General features: G+C 46.4%; 1 protein-coding gene across 1 annotated transcript in view; it reads left to right on the top strand.

The window, feature by feature from the left end:
- Positions 1-3398: 3398 nt before the first annotated feature.
- The window catches only part of LOC143185869 (homeobox protein aristaless), a 53731-nt gene continuing 40688 nt past the window's right edge, over positions 3399-16441 (top strand). Inside the window, exons 1-2 of the mRNA XM_076389160.1 lie at positions 3399-3613; positions 12965-12976. Coding sequence (XP_076245275.1) covers positions 3463-3613; positions 12965-12976 — 163 coding nt within the window. The 5' untranslated portion in view covers positions 3399-3462. The remainder of the gene's footprint in view (positions 3614-12964; positions 12977-16441) is intronic.

The following is a 16441-nucleotide window of genomic DNA, read 5'->3' as shown; positions in this document are numbered from 1 at the left end:
TAAAATTTCGAGGATCGAAATGTAGTCGATCGTCGGCGACGGCCTCCACCAATGGCTGGTCGAGCTATCGAGATATTATTTGTGCGTTTATGTAAATGCCGCCTCGCAGTAACAGGCATGTTCCTCAAGAAACTCAAAGACGTTTCTACAATTTTGAATCCCAAACTACATACGTGGACAATGTTGCTATATCAGCGAGGCGCTCGACGAGCATGCTCGCTAGCGTGTGGCGGCCTTTAGATTAAGGCCTAGGTATTCGCGGTAACAGTATACCAAATACCGGTAGCGTTGCAATTACAACTTTCTTCGTGCGCAACACTCAACTGTGCTTTCATTTCACACGACGCGTATTCGACATAAAACTGCCCTTTTCGTCGCAATATTAGTTCTGAATCTCGTCAAGATTTAGGACTAATTTACGAAACGATAACCCCGTTAGGTGCTAAGCGTACTTATCATTAGTTATAATGCCCTGCGTCATAAAGTTCGTTTAGGATACTTTGCTTCTATTCTTCTTTTTCTTTTTAACGAATGATCGCGTATAAGAGGAACACGAAGGATCTCATGCATCGTGATCGTTGAGAAGTTGAGCGTCGGTGTCCTGCGCGAGAGTATTCAGTCGTTCCTTTCTCTTCGATTTTGCAATTAATACAATCTATACTAGATGCGTTTTGGATCCTAGGCTCACTTGTAGGACACCGAGCGTAGGCGATAGTACCGTGTATTCATATTTATTGTGCCAAAGATATGTGCGTTCATTTTCTTCTGCGCGTTGCTCCGCGAGGGCGACTGTTTACAGGTACGTGAGATAGGCGTTTTCGGAGACGTCTCGATAAGAAAAGTATACTGCCAGAACGTGGCGTACCCGACGCCACGAGTTTCTTCGACTGAATGGTTTTAGGATGAACGCATAGAACAGTGATTGTGTCCGCTTCGTGAGGAAGTTGACAGGATTCGTCCTCGAATCATCGAACGTGTCTTTCGAGCGTGGCTGCGTTTCAACGTAGCTTCTATTTCCTTCTTTAACTCTTTCGACTCTACACTCCCTCCCCTATTTTCCTTTTTTTCCACTCCCTTATTTTTTTATTCAACCAGCACGTCCGATTCGTAGGTACTTCTCTAGGTTCGTAAAGCGACGCATCGCCGCGGAATTGTATTTGTGTATTCGCTCAAAAGACAATCGCGTTCGCGTTTTTCGTCGAATCGTATGGAAGAAAACGAGACGCTGACGCGGGTGAACGTTGCCTGGAACACTTTGATCGTCTGAATATTATAAAAACGGTATTACTAACTACATGTTGAACCCAGCTGAAAAAAAAATAATAGAATACCCATCAATTGCTTTGGCCGAAATGCCCACCGCTACCTTCGTTTCGTATTTTCACCAAAACTGACCGATCCGTTCTAAACGTTTACTCGCGCCATCGATAATTATAGATAGTACACAGCACGCAATATATTTAAAAATTAACGGATACAATGTATAAAATAAATTGAGAAAATCTCCGTAAATTTGATCATCCTGGTATTTACGGTCTGTCCTATTTCCTGTTTCCATAAAGAAATCAACTTTACGATTTTTTGAGTCGTAAAGCATAGTTCATCTATCGAAAAATGTATCATAAGTAGGTACTTTCAAAGGAACAAATAAATTGGAGAAAAATTGAATTTCTGTTAAAAGGAGTTTCCTTGGAGAAAATTTGCCCGAATAACGATCAGTATCGGTATCTTTAGGTTACGGTGTAGCATTACAAGTGGCTGATCGAGAACCACTCGTGCAACTTATGGTCGATAGGTGAGTCTGTGTGGTGAAGTGGCGAACCAGTGGGAAACGACGTGGGTGGACCATGGTAGGCGGAGTTGAAAGCTCGAGAAAACTCCATTTTGTTCGAGGAAGGCGGTCTCGATGTACCACCTTCCCCTCTACCAGGTGGGTACCACCTTGGGACACGATCGACCTTCTCGAGGTGGAGGGAACGTGAACGCGAACATTGCCGAACAGGAGTTCGCGATACGCGTGTACTCGCTCCTGGCGGGGTCTGCTTCTGGTCTGCTCGTCGCGTGCCTCCGTCGAGCCGCGTTTCGTTCGTTCCTTCACCTGTTCCATCAACCGTCCGTCAACCGTCAGCGTCTGTAGCCAACGTTCGAGCGTCCAGAGTTCGTTCGCCTTTGTCGCCGAGCAATTTGCGCGCATCCGAGGCCGTGTGAAAATCGTGCGGATCGTGCGAATCGTGCGAATCGTGCGAATCGTGACAACCGTGAGCTGTGCGCCGCGCACCGATCATCAACACTTTTAGACTTTCGAGGACGTTGACGAGCATCAACCATTAGGATTTCGAAGAACGACAAGCGACGGGATTGAGTGTTTCGACCAACTATCCAGTAAAGTGATCGACATCGCGAGGGTGGACCTCGAAACACGTGCGCCAATTCCGCCAACAGGGCCAACACTGCTCGATGCTGATGAAGCGGTTCAATTGCTTCGATCGCCGATTTAGAGTTGCGCGCATGTAAGAATTGTAGGAATTCGAGAGGAGAGATAAACACAACAAGAAAGGTCGACGAGTCTGCTGTGACACAAGCATAGGTTCATTGATATTTCCTGGTAACGCGAAGCGTTGGTATACAACGTGTAGTTTTTGTTCAATAACGATTATAGGCTGATCGGATCAGTGTGCAATGGTACGTGCTACTGATAGCGATCGGGCTGATAGCACGCGAGAATTGCCCGGTGTAGTTGCTTTCGCGGGATTCGTCGATGGACAAATAGCCAAAGGAATTCGGCAGATTCGCGTGATCGTTGAATCCGAGGAGCCAAGTGAAGCCGTGGTTGCATGAGAAACTTCCAATTCCATCTCAATGCCAACGATTTACATTTAATCGAATATCCGTTTGCGATAAGCATCAAACTTCTGCTGTACTGTTCAGTGGCACATGAAATTGGCAGACCGAGCAAACAATAATTAATAAACCCAGCGGAGAAGCGATAAGAATAGCTCGCATGATAGGTATCGCTTGACGCGATCGAACGACCCGATTAAGATTCTTTCTCGCGCCGAGACAGGAAATGTGCGTCTCACAATCGATCAGCTCTCGATCGGCCGACACGAAGCGCCGAGCCTCAGTATCGTTCGTCTAAAAATCGCGGCGATACCGAGCGGCAAATGCGACTCGAACCCCAAGGTTCGCAGTTCGCAGTTCGAGTAGCCTCCTCGAGCGCGAGCAATTTTCTCCGGACAAGGACGAGGAAAATCCGAGCTGCTGGATGAGGGCATAGACCAACCTGCGGTCACGATAACGAGTACGCAGGGGATTACACAGCGATTACTTTACGCCTCGTACGATGCGGACGGCGAGGAGGACGTTGCGTTTACGGTGTGTACTCTAAGAGGAGACGCGCAGCTTCTCGCTCCGTCCTCTTCTCAGCGCTTCGCCAGCTCGTTTCCCTTCTGCGAGCAGACAATGGATCTCAGCACAACACCGAGAAGAGCAACGGAGGGTGTAGGTGATCTTCAGAAAACCCGAGTCGCCAAAAGTGTCTTCAGCATCCGCAGCTTGGTCAACGTCGAGGAAGCGGATCTTCCGGCGACCGAGGACACGGAAACGACGCAAAGTGAGTTTACGTATTTCATGTGGGAAAAATCTCGCTTCTATGTTAACCCGTTGATTGGGTCATTTTTCCAAATAGAAGGGTATATTTCGTTGTAACGACTAATAGAAGCGAAGCGATAAGTTTTACCCAGTTAACGGATTAACATACATATGTCACCCAGACGCATTGGCGTTGTCCCTAAATCTAACTATTCTGTGTCTCTGCGATTATCTGATCGATTATCTGACAATGTCGCCGTAAAATATGAAATTCATAAATTCTGGTTCGTTTGGCTCGCGTAGCGATAAGCATTTCATTCGCGTAAGAAAGAAAATCGAGTATAAACACGCTGTACGAGAGCGCGAGACTCATTCAGGAGAAGGCAGACTGTCAGAATTCCGAGGCGTTGTTGACGAGCCACGTGAACGATACGTTTATCCATCGTTCGAGATGATCGAAAGCTAAGATCGCCGAAGAGAGGTCTGGACGATCGGCAAAGACGAACTTTCTAGGAATCGAACCGTTCGACATTCCTCGGGACCGAGAAACGCTCCTTCGAGCCAACTCTTTTTGCGACCGAGCGCCTTTTGTGCTTCGCGCTTCAGCAGGAACAACCAGTCCTTGTAGAGCGATCGAGTCAATTAAGGCTCACTTATACTCGGTAAATTGCGATAAGACGACGATTAAGTTGAAATTAGTTCTGTTGCCCCCCTGGGCCCGGCAAAAAGTGTATCAATGTCGTTATTGCCGACACGTATCGAAGGTAAATTAATACTCGTTCCCGGCCGCTCCAATTAAACGAGTTACACGAAACAAGCGAACTTTCTTTGCCCGACGAAGAACGATCGTGAACGATAATTTCGATCTAGTTGGATAGCCGCTTATCTCGCGGGAGGGATGAGCTCCGTGAGCAAATTTTCTCCAAGGAAACGATTTGCCGCGGAAACCTCTCTTCGATTCCGAAATGTCGCGGGAAGGTTTTACGAAAACTGGCCCGGCCGAGTTTCCAGTTGGCTGTTATGCAAAATAGTTAGTAACCGCGATAACTCGCATTACTCGACTTTCTTCGTGGAAAATAAATAGCAAATTACCATTTAGCCGTCGGCGATAAACCGAAACGAACCCGTACGCGATAAGGGAATCTCATTCCGCGAGCATAGCGTATCGCCTCGTTATCGGGTAATTAACAAGATAGCGCGTCGATTAACAAATTACGTGTGCGTGGACTCGTCGGCGAGACGATGTCGCCTTGCACATATTAATTCGCGCAAACCCGCGGCATTTTACTCGCAGTCGCGTCACCTCTCGTCACCTCTCGTCGTTTCCCTTTGCCGCATCGAGCCTTGTCTCTAGCCACGTCCGACGTCACTCTGCTCGACTTGATTCGACATGACTCACGACGACCCATCCGAATCGACAAACGCATCGGCATAAACAATAATTACCACCACTGTAGATAACCACGATGCTAAACTATGCAGCAGAACTAACCTCGCTCAAATGTTCATCGAGTAATTTTACTAACAAACTGCCGACTAATCGTACGGCAATTACGACCGCATTAACTGGGGCATACCATGGACCTTTATCGTTTCCTCTTTCCTCTTTTCTTCAACATATATTCGCGATAACGTTACGTGTACTATTAGGACTACTTTATGTGTTTCCCCCGTTTTTTGACTCGGTCTACGACCGCGATAGAAGCATGGCCATGCTATCTGTTCCTTCTGTTGGTCGAAAATGCGAAAACAGCTAGGGGTTGAATTCCGCCAATGAGGGCGTAGGTCGCGGACGATTGGATTCGATAGAGGAGGGTCGCTCGACGGGGTTGTAAAGGGATGGCGCTTAATTTGCTGTCGTAACCCCAATGGTTCCACGGAATAGAGAACCCGATCGAGCACGAAGGGAGAATTGGAAAGATCCTGGCGGCAGCAGCAGTAGCGACGACTTGGAACAACGACCAAGCTGATTGCGAAAAAGGACTACCCTTCTCCTCCTCTCAATAACGCGCGTCGGGAAAGTCATAAATAACCAGCGTCGGAGTTTTACGCGTGCGTACACGATAGACCGCGGAACCCAGTGATTGGTCGGCCCGCAAGAGCCGCTAATTGTGTTTTATTAGCGTTCTCTTTCCCCTCGCCGACGAGGGAGCGATCTTCGCTAACTAACCTCCGCCCATGTACTAACTATAAACGACATTGTTATTAAGGGTCCTTACACTGTATCTAAGACCCACACAGATGCTCGCGTGCGCACAGTGCGCGAATCGCTACCTTTCCGCTCCTCGTTAGAGACCGTTAAGGAATCAACTTCAGGAATCTATCATCAGCTTTTGTACGTGGAAATCGTGGAATTTTTCTTAATCGTTTCTACGTTTCCACCCAATTCGGAATTTGCTCCAATATAAAGCTGAGAAGAGGTAGGGACCGAATCCAACGATGCCTTTTTTCTTAGGGGAATTGGCAGGGGGTCAACGGAGCGTAGGGAAGACTAAGGCAAGTGTTATTACGAGAAGAGGCGAGCATGTTGGCGCAATCAAATGAATTAGCCGGAATTACGCGACTCGTGAACCGAGGCTAGTGTAGGCAGGCTCGTTGCTCGTCCTCGCCACCAATTAGCAGAGCTTTATCCCGCGCCAGTCTTCGAGGATATACGTATCAGTTTCCGAGAAATTTCTAGCTGGTCTCGAACTCGCCGCAAGCACCGCGATTTCTTCCGGAAGCTTTCGCTTTCCGTCTCATGGAAATTCGATGAACCTAGCGTTCTGTTTAGCCGGTAGAAATGACGCTATATATCCCGAGAGAAGCGGATGCTGCGCGCACGAAAGGCGTAATCGACACAATCTATTCGTTTTCCTAGTTGGCCCATTAAAACGCATTGCTCGGTTAATAGGTACGCGGTTGTAAAATAGAGGGGCTTGTCCATTATGGAGCATCGATCTTTGCGCAGCCTGATCCCATAGCTCTTCCACTGGTCTAATAGGAGTGCAGTAATCGCGCAGCGAGCCATGATCCTCGTGGGAGCGAAGATGTGGTAACGGCAGTGTCCCAAGTTCGGGGATAATGGCGGTAAGAATATCAAACGGACGGCAGCGCGACGCGAGGCGACGCGAGGCGACGCGAGGCGACGCGAGGCGACGCGACGCGAAGCGAAGCGAAGCGAAACGGTTACCGCGTATTCTTGCGTGACGCGTTATTAGCCGATTGGCTCATTAATCGCTCCGTCGACCCGAGACAGCTGAACCCTCGCCCTCTCCTCCTCTTCCTCCTAGCTTCCTATCGTCATCCCTCCCAACCATTTCGAAATCGAGTAATTGCTAATCGCTAATTGCGAGCTCAAACACTCCATCCAATTAACCCTCCCCGAGAGTCCGAGCCAACGTCGGCGTTCCACTCAGCGTCCACTCTGCTCACGCCCCACTGTTTCACCCTTCATTTCACCCTGTTCGATCATAAATTGCTAACTTTTCCAGCGTGATGATTCCATTATAATATTCTCCCTTTACGTGCGTTGCACTTTTCTTCCCTTCCCTGCCATTATAGCCTCTCCTATTTATGCATCCGTCACCTGTTCACTAACCGGTGCTAATAGTTCCTCAAACACCGCATCAGCGTCATGTGTCGTGCGGTGAACGATGCTTCCCTCTTCTGCCACTCTTAACGAGTGGCCCTCTCTCTAGCTTTCCTCGTTGATGAAATTTCTTCTCTTAAACGATAGCGTAAACAGCCCCGTGCGCTCGCGTGCACGAGCAATGGAGCGAGAGAGAAATAAGAGAAGAGGAAAGGCTTAGGTATCTCTTCCGATCAATTAGGGCTAATAAATGGCGTCCACGGTGGGGTCGTCGACGGCGACGGAGAAAGGGAATGGACGCAGGAGGGAAATATTATTCGAACGGGCCGTCAGGTCTGTGGGTTTACGCTATTAAAAATGTAAATATCTGCCGGCGGCTCGTTATCGGATGTAAATATGGCAGCAGCCCGAGACCAGACGAGAAGGGGTGGATTTCCAGCTCCTTTGTTTCGTTATTTATTGGAATGCGGGGCATGGTTGTAGGAAACCCGCGCTCTTCCCATTCCACTACCCCTACTAGAGAAACCATATTCGAATGTTCATCGGGCTCTGAACCCTGCCCACCAAAACGTTTCAATCTCCTGTGCGCGTATCCTCGTTTCATTCGGTTTCATCAGCATATCCTCGAGCCACTGTTGATTATTAGGAAAAAGGAATACGTAGTTTCACAATCTGGCTAAATTTCATTTCATTTTTCCTTCAGTTCGTCTCCCCAATTTCAATCGACTCGCCTGTCACGGCTGATCAATCTTACGCAAGCTACACACCTACATACATACTTGAAACAATTAATATCGGGCGAATGGAAACGAATGGAAACGAATGGAAACGAATGGAAACGAATGGAAACGAATGGAAACGAATCCAAGGTGGTTGAAGAACCGAAGAATTCCGTCAATCGGTCGAAAGATTAGGATCATCGCCGCCGTTTTTCTCCTCCCCGCATCTTCAGGTTCCCAAGTTTGATATATGACTCAATAAAACGAGACCCAAGGCGGGTCCCGAGTAAATATCATACGTAGAATGTTCACCTCGTTAACTTGTGTTTCGCTCGCGGAACGCATCGACGTCGAAGGGAGCAAAAAAAATGATAGAAAAAGAAGGAACAGATACACGGGACACAGAGACACGCGTATCGAGTAAAATGCCAATTAAAGATTAATTAATGTAGATGCTGTAAATCCATACAGAATAATGTACAATCTTCTTCGTCCTTTTTTATTCTCTTCGTCTATATAAAAAATGAGAGAAGCGCAGACGTGTGACGATACGTTTTTCATAAAGTACTTCACCGATCGATATTGACCGAATCGTTCAGATTCTTTGCTGCAAATGTCGAATAGTAGACGTGCAGCAATACTAAACTATCTACTTAGTTGAATGAAACGTTATTAGGGTAACAATATTATCGTTATCGGATCGTCTCGTAGGATGAGATTGCCTAGATTATGGGCAGGTGCATGCGTTAATGACAGGTAAAATTATACCCGTAATTACGGTGTTCCTGAAAATATGCGAAACTGACTTCTGATCCCTTGTAAAGATACGACGAAAAGTGTCATTTTCGAAATACAACATTACTTTGATGATATTACGGGCTGTCGATTACGCGTCATACGTTTGGAATAAAGTTGCTACTTTATTACCGCTATAAGAATTAATTTTATCCATCGCGTGCAACGGTTCCTCTCTCCCTCGGTCGTAAAAAGCAAAGCGTCCTTAGAATTTTGGAACGAGTTCTCGTTAAATCTGGAGGGTTAATTGCGGCGAACGCGCGGAAAGCGTGTGCCGATCGATCTTCTGGATGAGAGGATTTTTTGCACCGCGTCGACACGCTTCGACAGCCCTCAGAGATTGTGCTTCTTTGTCTGTATTCGCGACTCAACATCTCGAAATGATCTCGTAGCGCGTCTGATCGCTTCTTTCCTTCGATTCAATCTTCCTTCATCCGGTTCGACGGCGACGTTTATACTTTTCTCGCCATCAAAATTTTTATCGCGAAGTCGAAGAAGTTTTTAATGGTTCGTGGTTCGCGGGACATGGTCGAGTCGTATACTCCCGATGATGACTCGTTCGACTCTGAGTCGACCCATTAGACTCGCTTTACCGCCTAGATAAATTGAACTAAAGGAATGCCCTAATTTATGGGCTTAAGAAGGTAAGTGGTCGTTACCGCCATCTCGATAACTCCTCTACAACGTTGCTGACATATGTCGTCCGAGTGGTTGGTTAATTTGTCCGGTATCTGATTGCGCATGAAACGTTCGGTCTGTCCTCAGCGACGCGACGCGACGCGACGCGACGCGACGCGACGCGGACGAGCTTCCTTCTCGATATCGAAATACCGAGTTAATAGAGACGAGCGTCAGGTTTTTTGTCGATTCGATTTGTCCCTTGGTCGTACACAATAGACGCCGCACAGGTGTTTGGTCATCGAAAGGCAGCCTAGCGAGACAGTAACGTTTTATCGAGTATCTCCGCTCTCCTCATCGTGCTGCCGATCTGTGTTCCCGTAGCCGAGCCACTAACTGTTCTTTGTCGTTGTTCGTCACTGTGCTTGTCATTAGTTCCGCCCCACGAACGGAGTATTCACTACAACGTTGTTTTGTGGAGAGGACGGAGAACGGGCTACGGGCTCGACCCAGACGAGTCGATCAAGCGTTCGCTCGAGAATCAAATTATCTCCCTCTGATCGATTTTTCCACGATCGCTTCTGTAATTACCTCTCTTTCCGTGGTAGATTCACCGAATTAAGATTTCATAGCAACCGTAGGACGATCGAGAAGAGTGCCGAGATCCGACAATGAGCGATTCAAGGAGCGGTTCAAGGAGCGGTTCAAGGAGCGAATGATGATTCCAAGAATCCATTAGGAAACACGAGTTTAACACGATCGTTGATTTGGAAGCGCACCGGGCCTCGACCCGGCGAGGATGCCAGGAATGCCGGTCGTTCGTCGGTGGCAAGACAAGCATTCCTGGCGACGGTGGCCAGCGAGCAAAGTGTTTTCCGTAAATTCGGTTAAGATAGGAGGCCCACCATGAAGTCACCGGCCGCTATTTAGTCGCGATAACGCTCGCTGCCTTCCTAACACGCTCGACCCACGATATGCGCGAGCTGATTTTTCAACTCTTGCAATTACTAGCGTGTCAACTTGTCGTAAGAACGTAACGAACTTTTTCTCGAGCAACCTGATGCGAGTTGCACTTCCCGATAAAACCATATAATCCTTATCCACTTGCTCACGATCGCTTGTAGACTCCTATTAAACATTTCAGAGTCACGTGGTATGGCAAACCCATTAGACACTACAGCTCTGATCGGTTAAGAGCAGTCACCCTTTCCTACCGAGATAATCTGCTATCTGCCGGACGGGTGCACGTACAGCAATGAAGAGGCATTTACGATTAGACCTTCCGAAGGTCCACTTACGCGATGGTCCACTAAAAGTTCCCGCTGCCCGTAAATCGACTGAACACGAACATTTCTCCTCGCATACAATTTTTCTGTTCTACTGTCTAGAACAGCTCCTCGCCGACAGCGACGAGATAAGGAAGCTCTTCGCAATAATTTAAACGTCGCGTCGGAATGAACAGACATGTCTCATCTGACGAACTTCACCTGTGCAAGTAGCGATTAAATGTTTCTCAACCTCTGAAAATTAATTGAAAATGCTGTTAATGTAATTGATGACTTTTTCTTCCTATTGTCGTTAGCTCTAACTCAAATGAATCACGGTCGCGGACGTATCTGTTTGCATATTAATCGCGAGATCATTACCACTCTGCGAGGATGACGGAAGACTTTATTTATATTCATTTTACCGGACAATCACACGTGACGCTGGTGTTTGGTCCGTATATTCAGTATTCCTAATGACGAGTCAGTTTAATATAGCCCCTTCTCTCCAGCCTCGCCTCGCCTCGCCGCTTAATGGATTCTCAGAACTTAGCTCGCATGATTAATTTTGCATCGATGGACCACGAAGAAATGAAGAAACAACGTCTCCTCTCCTTTGCCAATTGTTTCGGTCATTGGTACCTTCTTTATCGGACAAAATAAATCGCGGTGAAATTGTTCGATACTGCTACGCGCACGACACGATGTAACGTGTTTGTGTATTTCGAGGAAGACATCCTTTTCGATAGCTCGACGACGCACGAGATAAGAGAAGAAAATCATTTACTTCGGAATAGCTTCCATGATCTTAATCCGAGCGATAGCAGGGAAGGTGATGTATGCTGGAAAAGGGCGTGTGTGCATTAGAGAAAGAGAGAAGAAAAAGGAGAGAGCGCGAAGGTAGCGAGAATGCGTATTAGGAAAAAGGACGGAACAAGAGTGACGGGCAAAGTAGAAGGGTAAGCAGAGGTATCGCGTGCGGGATAATCAACGCTGGGCAACATTAATTATCGTTATCAGAGGCCTCGGTCTGAAGCGTCGAACAACGAGAGAAGGTGAAGCGAACCAGCGGCCGAGCTCGTGTGAGTTACGGAGTCCTGAGTGGAACTCAAAGAGACCGGCTACCCTTTTGCACGGTTCAAGCGGGAGCGTAGGTGAATGTAGTTGAAATTACTACTATTTCCACCTTATTTTATACTGTACAACTACTTTTTCAATTTTAGTTCACTTGTTCAACGCTAGGTGTAACAAGTATACTTAGATGTCATTAAGGGTGCAATGAAATTCCGAATGTGTTCTATCTCCTCACTTTCCCATCTCCATGTTTCAACTGCTCTAACCTTGCGAAAAGAATCGTATAACTCCTAGTTTTCCATCCCTGACTCGAATTTTCCTGAAAATTTTCCTACGAGAATTTCTAAAAGCTAGGAGTCACAGTAGATATCTAAGGAAATATTGATACGTTGAATAAAGTGCCCAAAGCAATTCGTAATCGATGCGCAAGACAATTAGCCGCATTTTATTGTAAATATCCAAGATACGGATCAGTAGATGCAGCTGCGTATTGTGAACATAATGCGAGCCATCTGCAGAACGGTAGATTCAATGGAGATACATGCTTGCGAGTCTATTTACTAAACTTTTATGTGGCGTCTCGAGAAGGTATATACGAGAGAGTCCTGGTGCGACACTGCTACGAACGCAAACTAATTATCAATTACCGCATGAATTTCGCTAGGACACGAAAAAACTTCAAGATTCATCGCGCTGATTAGGCTCTGTTATTGCTGGAACACACCCAAGTAACTCGAACCAACCCGTTCAATAAAACGCTTAATTACCACCCGGTCACGAGGAACATTTCGCGAGTATAATTTGCGTGTATTTCATAAGTTTAACGGAAGAAAAACCAAATGAATTCTTTTCACGTGGTTTTATGCATTTTTACACGTATGCACGTCGCGAAGTTAGTCAGAAGCGTCTGTTTAACGAAGCCGCCTAGGAGAAGTTCGTTGTGCACGCACAACCGGCTGACTAATTGTAAGCGCACTTAGACTCCTCCGATGGTCGCGTGTAACGTCTCGCATAGATCAAAGATTTCATTGAGAATCGGGTCGCGAGTTGCGTACTGGTTATCGAAAAATTCCAAAAACAAACAGTTGCGCGGATATCTGTGCCAGCATCGATCGGGATAATTATCCAAGCACCGCTCGATTCGAAATTTCATTCACGGGCATCTTCAGGCATGACTTTTTGCTGAACGAAAGTACGCGACGAACATTGGTTTTGACTTTTAATGAACGAGATTTCGGTTAAACGATCAATTACCTGTAATTACGCGATCGAGAAACCGGGCATCGAATAGATATTTCAAAATTGCTGGCTTACGACTCGACAGGGCAGAGACGCCAGCCGTGGTGGGTTTTTGCCAACGATCGGCGCGCGGCGCGGTAATTGTTGCCCCCGACTCGCCACGAACTCCCGTATTCGGGTCAAACTTGGCCAGTCTTTGCACAATGAAGAGCTTCAACGATTGAAAAATTGGTGGGACGAAGAAGAGGAAGAGAGAGGAGAGGAAACTGAAAATACCAAGTGGCGCTTTAAAAAGAGGAACGGTAAATCATTATGAAATTATCGAGTCCATTTGGGTGTTTAAGTGGTCCCCGAGAGGAGAATAACTGGATCTGGTCTTTCGAGACGGAGCGGTGGCGCTTATCGTAAAAAAAAATGCGTCGGTCGGGTAACGATAACGCCGAAGATGGAGTGAGAAAGTAAGAATGCCTAAAGAAAAATCTTCGTACGAAAATCCGGCGAAGTAATAAAAGTTGCAGGGTGATTGGAGGGGCAGCGGCATTCCGCGACATTATTGTCAGGGTAAGGAGACGGTTGTATATGCGAACGAGGGAAGAGCGATAATCTGGGAATAGTATTTTCTATCAAATTCTGCGAGAGACTCGTTATCAATAAGACGCGTTACGAGTTAGCCGTAAGCAGTGGCGTCTGGTATCGTAAAAGCAAACTGCAGCTTCGGTTACACGTGTTTCCTCGAAGCTATAGATAAAGTAAAAGGCCATAAAATACTCGGCGTTTCGATTAACGAAAGGCGTAGATAAAATGTGGGAGCTCAGTGAATGGGCGGAGCGCGGTCCTACGGACCCATACGTGTGCACGTGCATTTAACTGTGTTCGCAAATAAGCGCGTGTAAATCGATGAATGCCCGGGCAAATCAAAGTGTCGCATAATTACGCCGATATACACGCCGGCTAATAATTACAAAACGCGCGACCAAGGAGGAACGACGCGCAATTAGGAAGTATTACAAGTTTTACGAGTGCATATATAATTCAGATATTGCACACCGGAATGAGCCGTTTACCAGCGAGCCTTTTTCCTTCTTTTTTATTAAACACGCGAATCGTGCCATCGGTCCAGCATTTTTATCAGACGCAGCTGTATTTTTCCAAATCACCACGTAAATACTAATGTATTTACGACCTTGTAGTCGTCATCAACTTTTTTCCCTTCCAGTTAAGTTTATTACGCGCCCCGCTCGGAATTACTTCACCGGGATAATATAAGTCGGATATTTTCGTATCTAGTTTCCTCGGAAAGAACGAGTTAATTAAACTGCTGGAACGCGAGAGGCTCCACGCGATATATACACACGTGCATTATACGAGCGACGACGATGCCTAAAATCAATGAAAAATGAGTTGATCGTACATACCTACTCTCCTGTGTACACAGTTAAAAGCTTAAAGACTCAATTACCTTGGCATTTCTTGCTCCGAATGAAAAAACAGTGCGAAAAACTTGACCGTGACCGATCGTAACACCGTCAATTCCACAGATAACGAAACGTGCCACGCTAGAACTGATTCATTCTTTTACATTTACATCATACGTCTATGTTAACCGACTGTAACGCGATTATCCACGGCCAATCTTTGACTTTTGTCGTTAGCGTAATCCGCTCAATCGTAATGAATTTCCCTTTTAGTAGCACAGAAAGTATCAATCGATCCTGGCTTCCCCTTCGAGCAAAAGACAGTTTAAAAGTCGCGTGATAGGCAACCATTAGGCAGTTACTCCTTGTCACTGACGCGATTTTTATAAATAATTTCCCCCATCGAACCCGTACACCTTTTATTATTGAGAAGAAGGCAAAAACCTGGTTTACCGGTAATCGCGACTAATTAGTTGAGATAACAACTAGGTGCAGATAGCGTAGGCCGTCGACCTTGTCATTCAGTTAAACTGTCACTCAAAGCAAGCGCGGAACGAGGAATGACTAGATTTTCTCTCGAACGAAAGACTTCTGTTATTATATAGTTGATCCTCGAAGTCGAAGAAATGGCAGGATACAAAATTCGATATTGGTTGAACCAAGGTGAATTCGGTATCTGGTCGTTATCTGGAATCGCGTGCTTTATTTCATTTCATTTAACGTCAATATAATACCGCTTGGTACAATCCCATTGTATGTTTTTCTAATGTACTCAAGGCACGAAAGTCTCGCACAAGAATGTCGATCCTTTTACACGATAAACCTCGGTAATTGACTAGCAGCGAGTGAATAAATTTAATACCGCTTGGCAGCAGTAATTAGAAATATTATTACAAAGCCTGACGAGGTGAACACGTCGGTCGCGTACAGCATTTAATATCTTCATTATAATTAATTGTCGATTCATCTACAGAGATAGATCTTGCTCCAGTGTATAAATGCGAAACCGTCCATAAATCGTGCTCTCGTCGGACTCGTGTTTCCGAAGCAACAGATTCTATTCGTGCAATGATTTTTTCGAGAGCTCAAGCATAGACTTGATATCAACCATATCTCGTGGTTGTCCATGATCGTGAAAAATAAATGGCAAAAGTGAAGAGGTAAATTGAATTCGTAGGTAAAGGCGCTGCGGCGGCGCGGCGGCGCGGCGGCGCGGCGGCGAAGGAGCGATGCACAGAATATAACGGTTGAACAAGTGGAGGCCAATGAGATCCAGTTAAATTTGAGTTTAGTAAGTTAGCGCAAAGTTGGCGGAACTCCGTGGCCCGTCACGCGGGGCACCGAGCACCGACCAGTCGGCGATAGCGTACACGCGGTGTAATTGCAATTAGCATATATCACATCGGCGTAGTTCAGGCTGGGAGCGGGAATGCACGCGAATAACCACTGGCGTACTCACCGACCGTTTCGCGAGATCAACATATTTATGTGAAAATTGATGTCGGTTTACGTTGATGGAGGCAATAAATGTATCATCAGAGCAGGTCAATCGACAAACAGAAAAAAATGACCGTTAACTGTCACATTTTAACGAGTTAATCTCTTTCCACTAAGAAAAAGGAGTCCCTTAATCGTGAAAACGACCACGTTAAATGTCTTCATTCGGGATTGATAGTCTCTGATGCGAGGTTGAAACGATTGTAATTAGAGTTACGTTGAAGCCTCGAAACACGATCTTTCTTCCTTAATTATTAATTTATCTCGAGACGCGGGAACGAGCGCTCGTGATGCAAATAAAGAAAACGATCTGGACGTAAGGCAGGAAACAGTCCCCTCGTGTGGAGCTTACGTCCAGAGATAATTATCGTTCGGATGAAATAATCGTGCTGTCGTGTCGTCGCGTAAATTCATGCCGGCCCTTTAACGATAAATTTTCTCGATGCTGTGCACGCGTGACCGTGCCCTTTCAACAACAGACGGAACGTAGAGTGCCTAACTTCTTCGTTTCGTCTCGTCCCGTCCCGTCTCGTCCCGTCTCGTCGCGGCAGCAAATCCAACCAACGTGAACCGCTACAGTTATTTACACGATTACACCGTGCACGCGTGCACCACGCGTATTTGCTTCCTTTATCGATCCTATCTTATCAGCTACGA

The sequence above is a fragment of the Calliopsis andreniformis genome, chromosome 12 (genome assembly GCF_051401765.1).
Source record: "Calliopsis andreniformis isolate RMS-2024a chromosome 12, iyCalAndr_principal, whole genome shotgun sequence".
Taxonomy (NCBI): domain Eukaryota; kingdom Metazoa; phylum Arthropoda; class Insecta; order Hymenoptera; family Andrenidae; genus Calliopsis; species Calliopsis andreniformis.
Note: the sequence above shows the minus strand (reverse complement) of the source record. Positions and strands in the feature narration are given on the sequence as shown.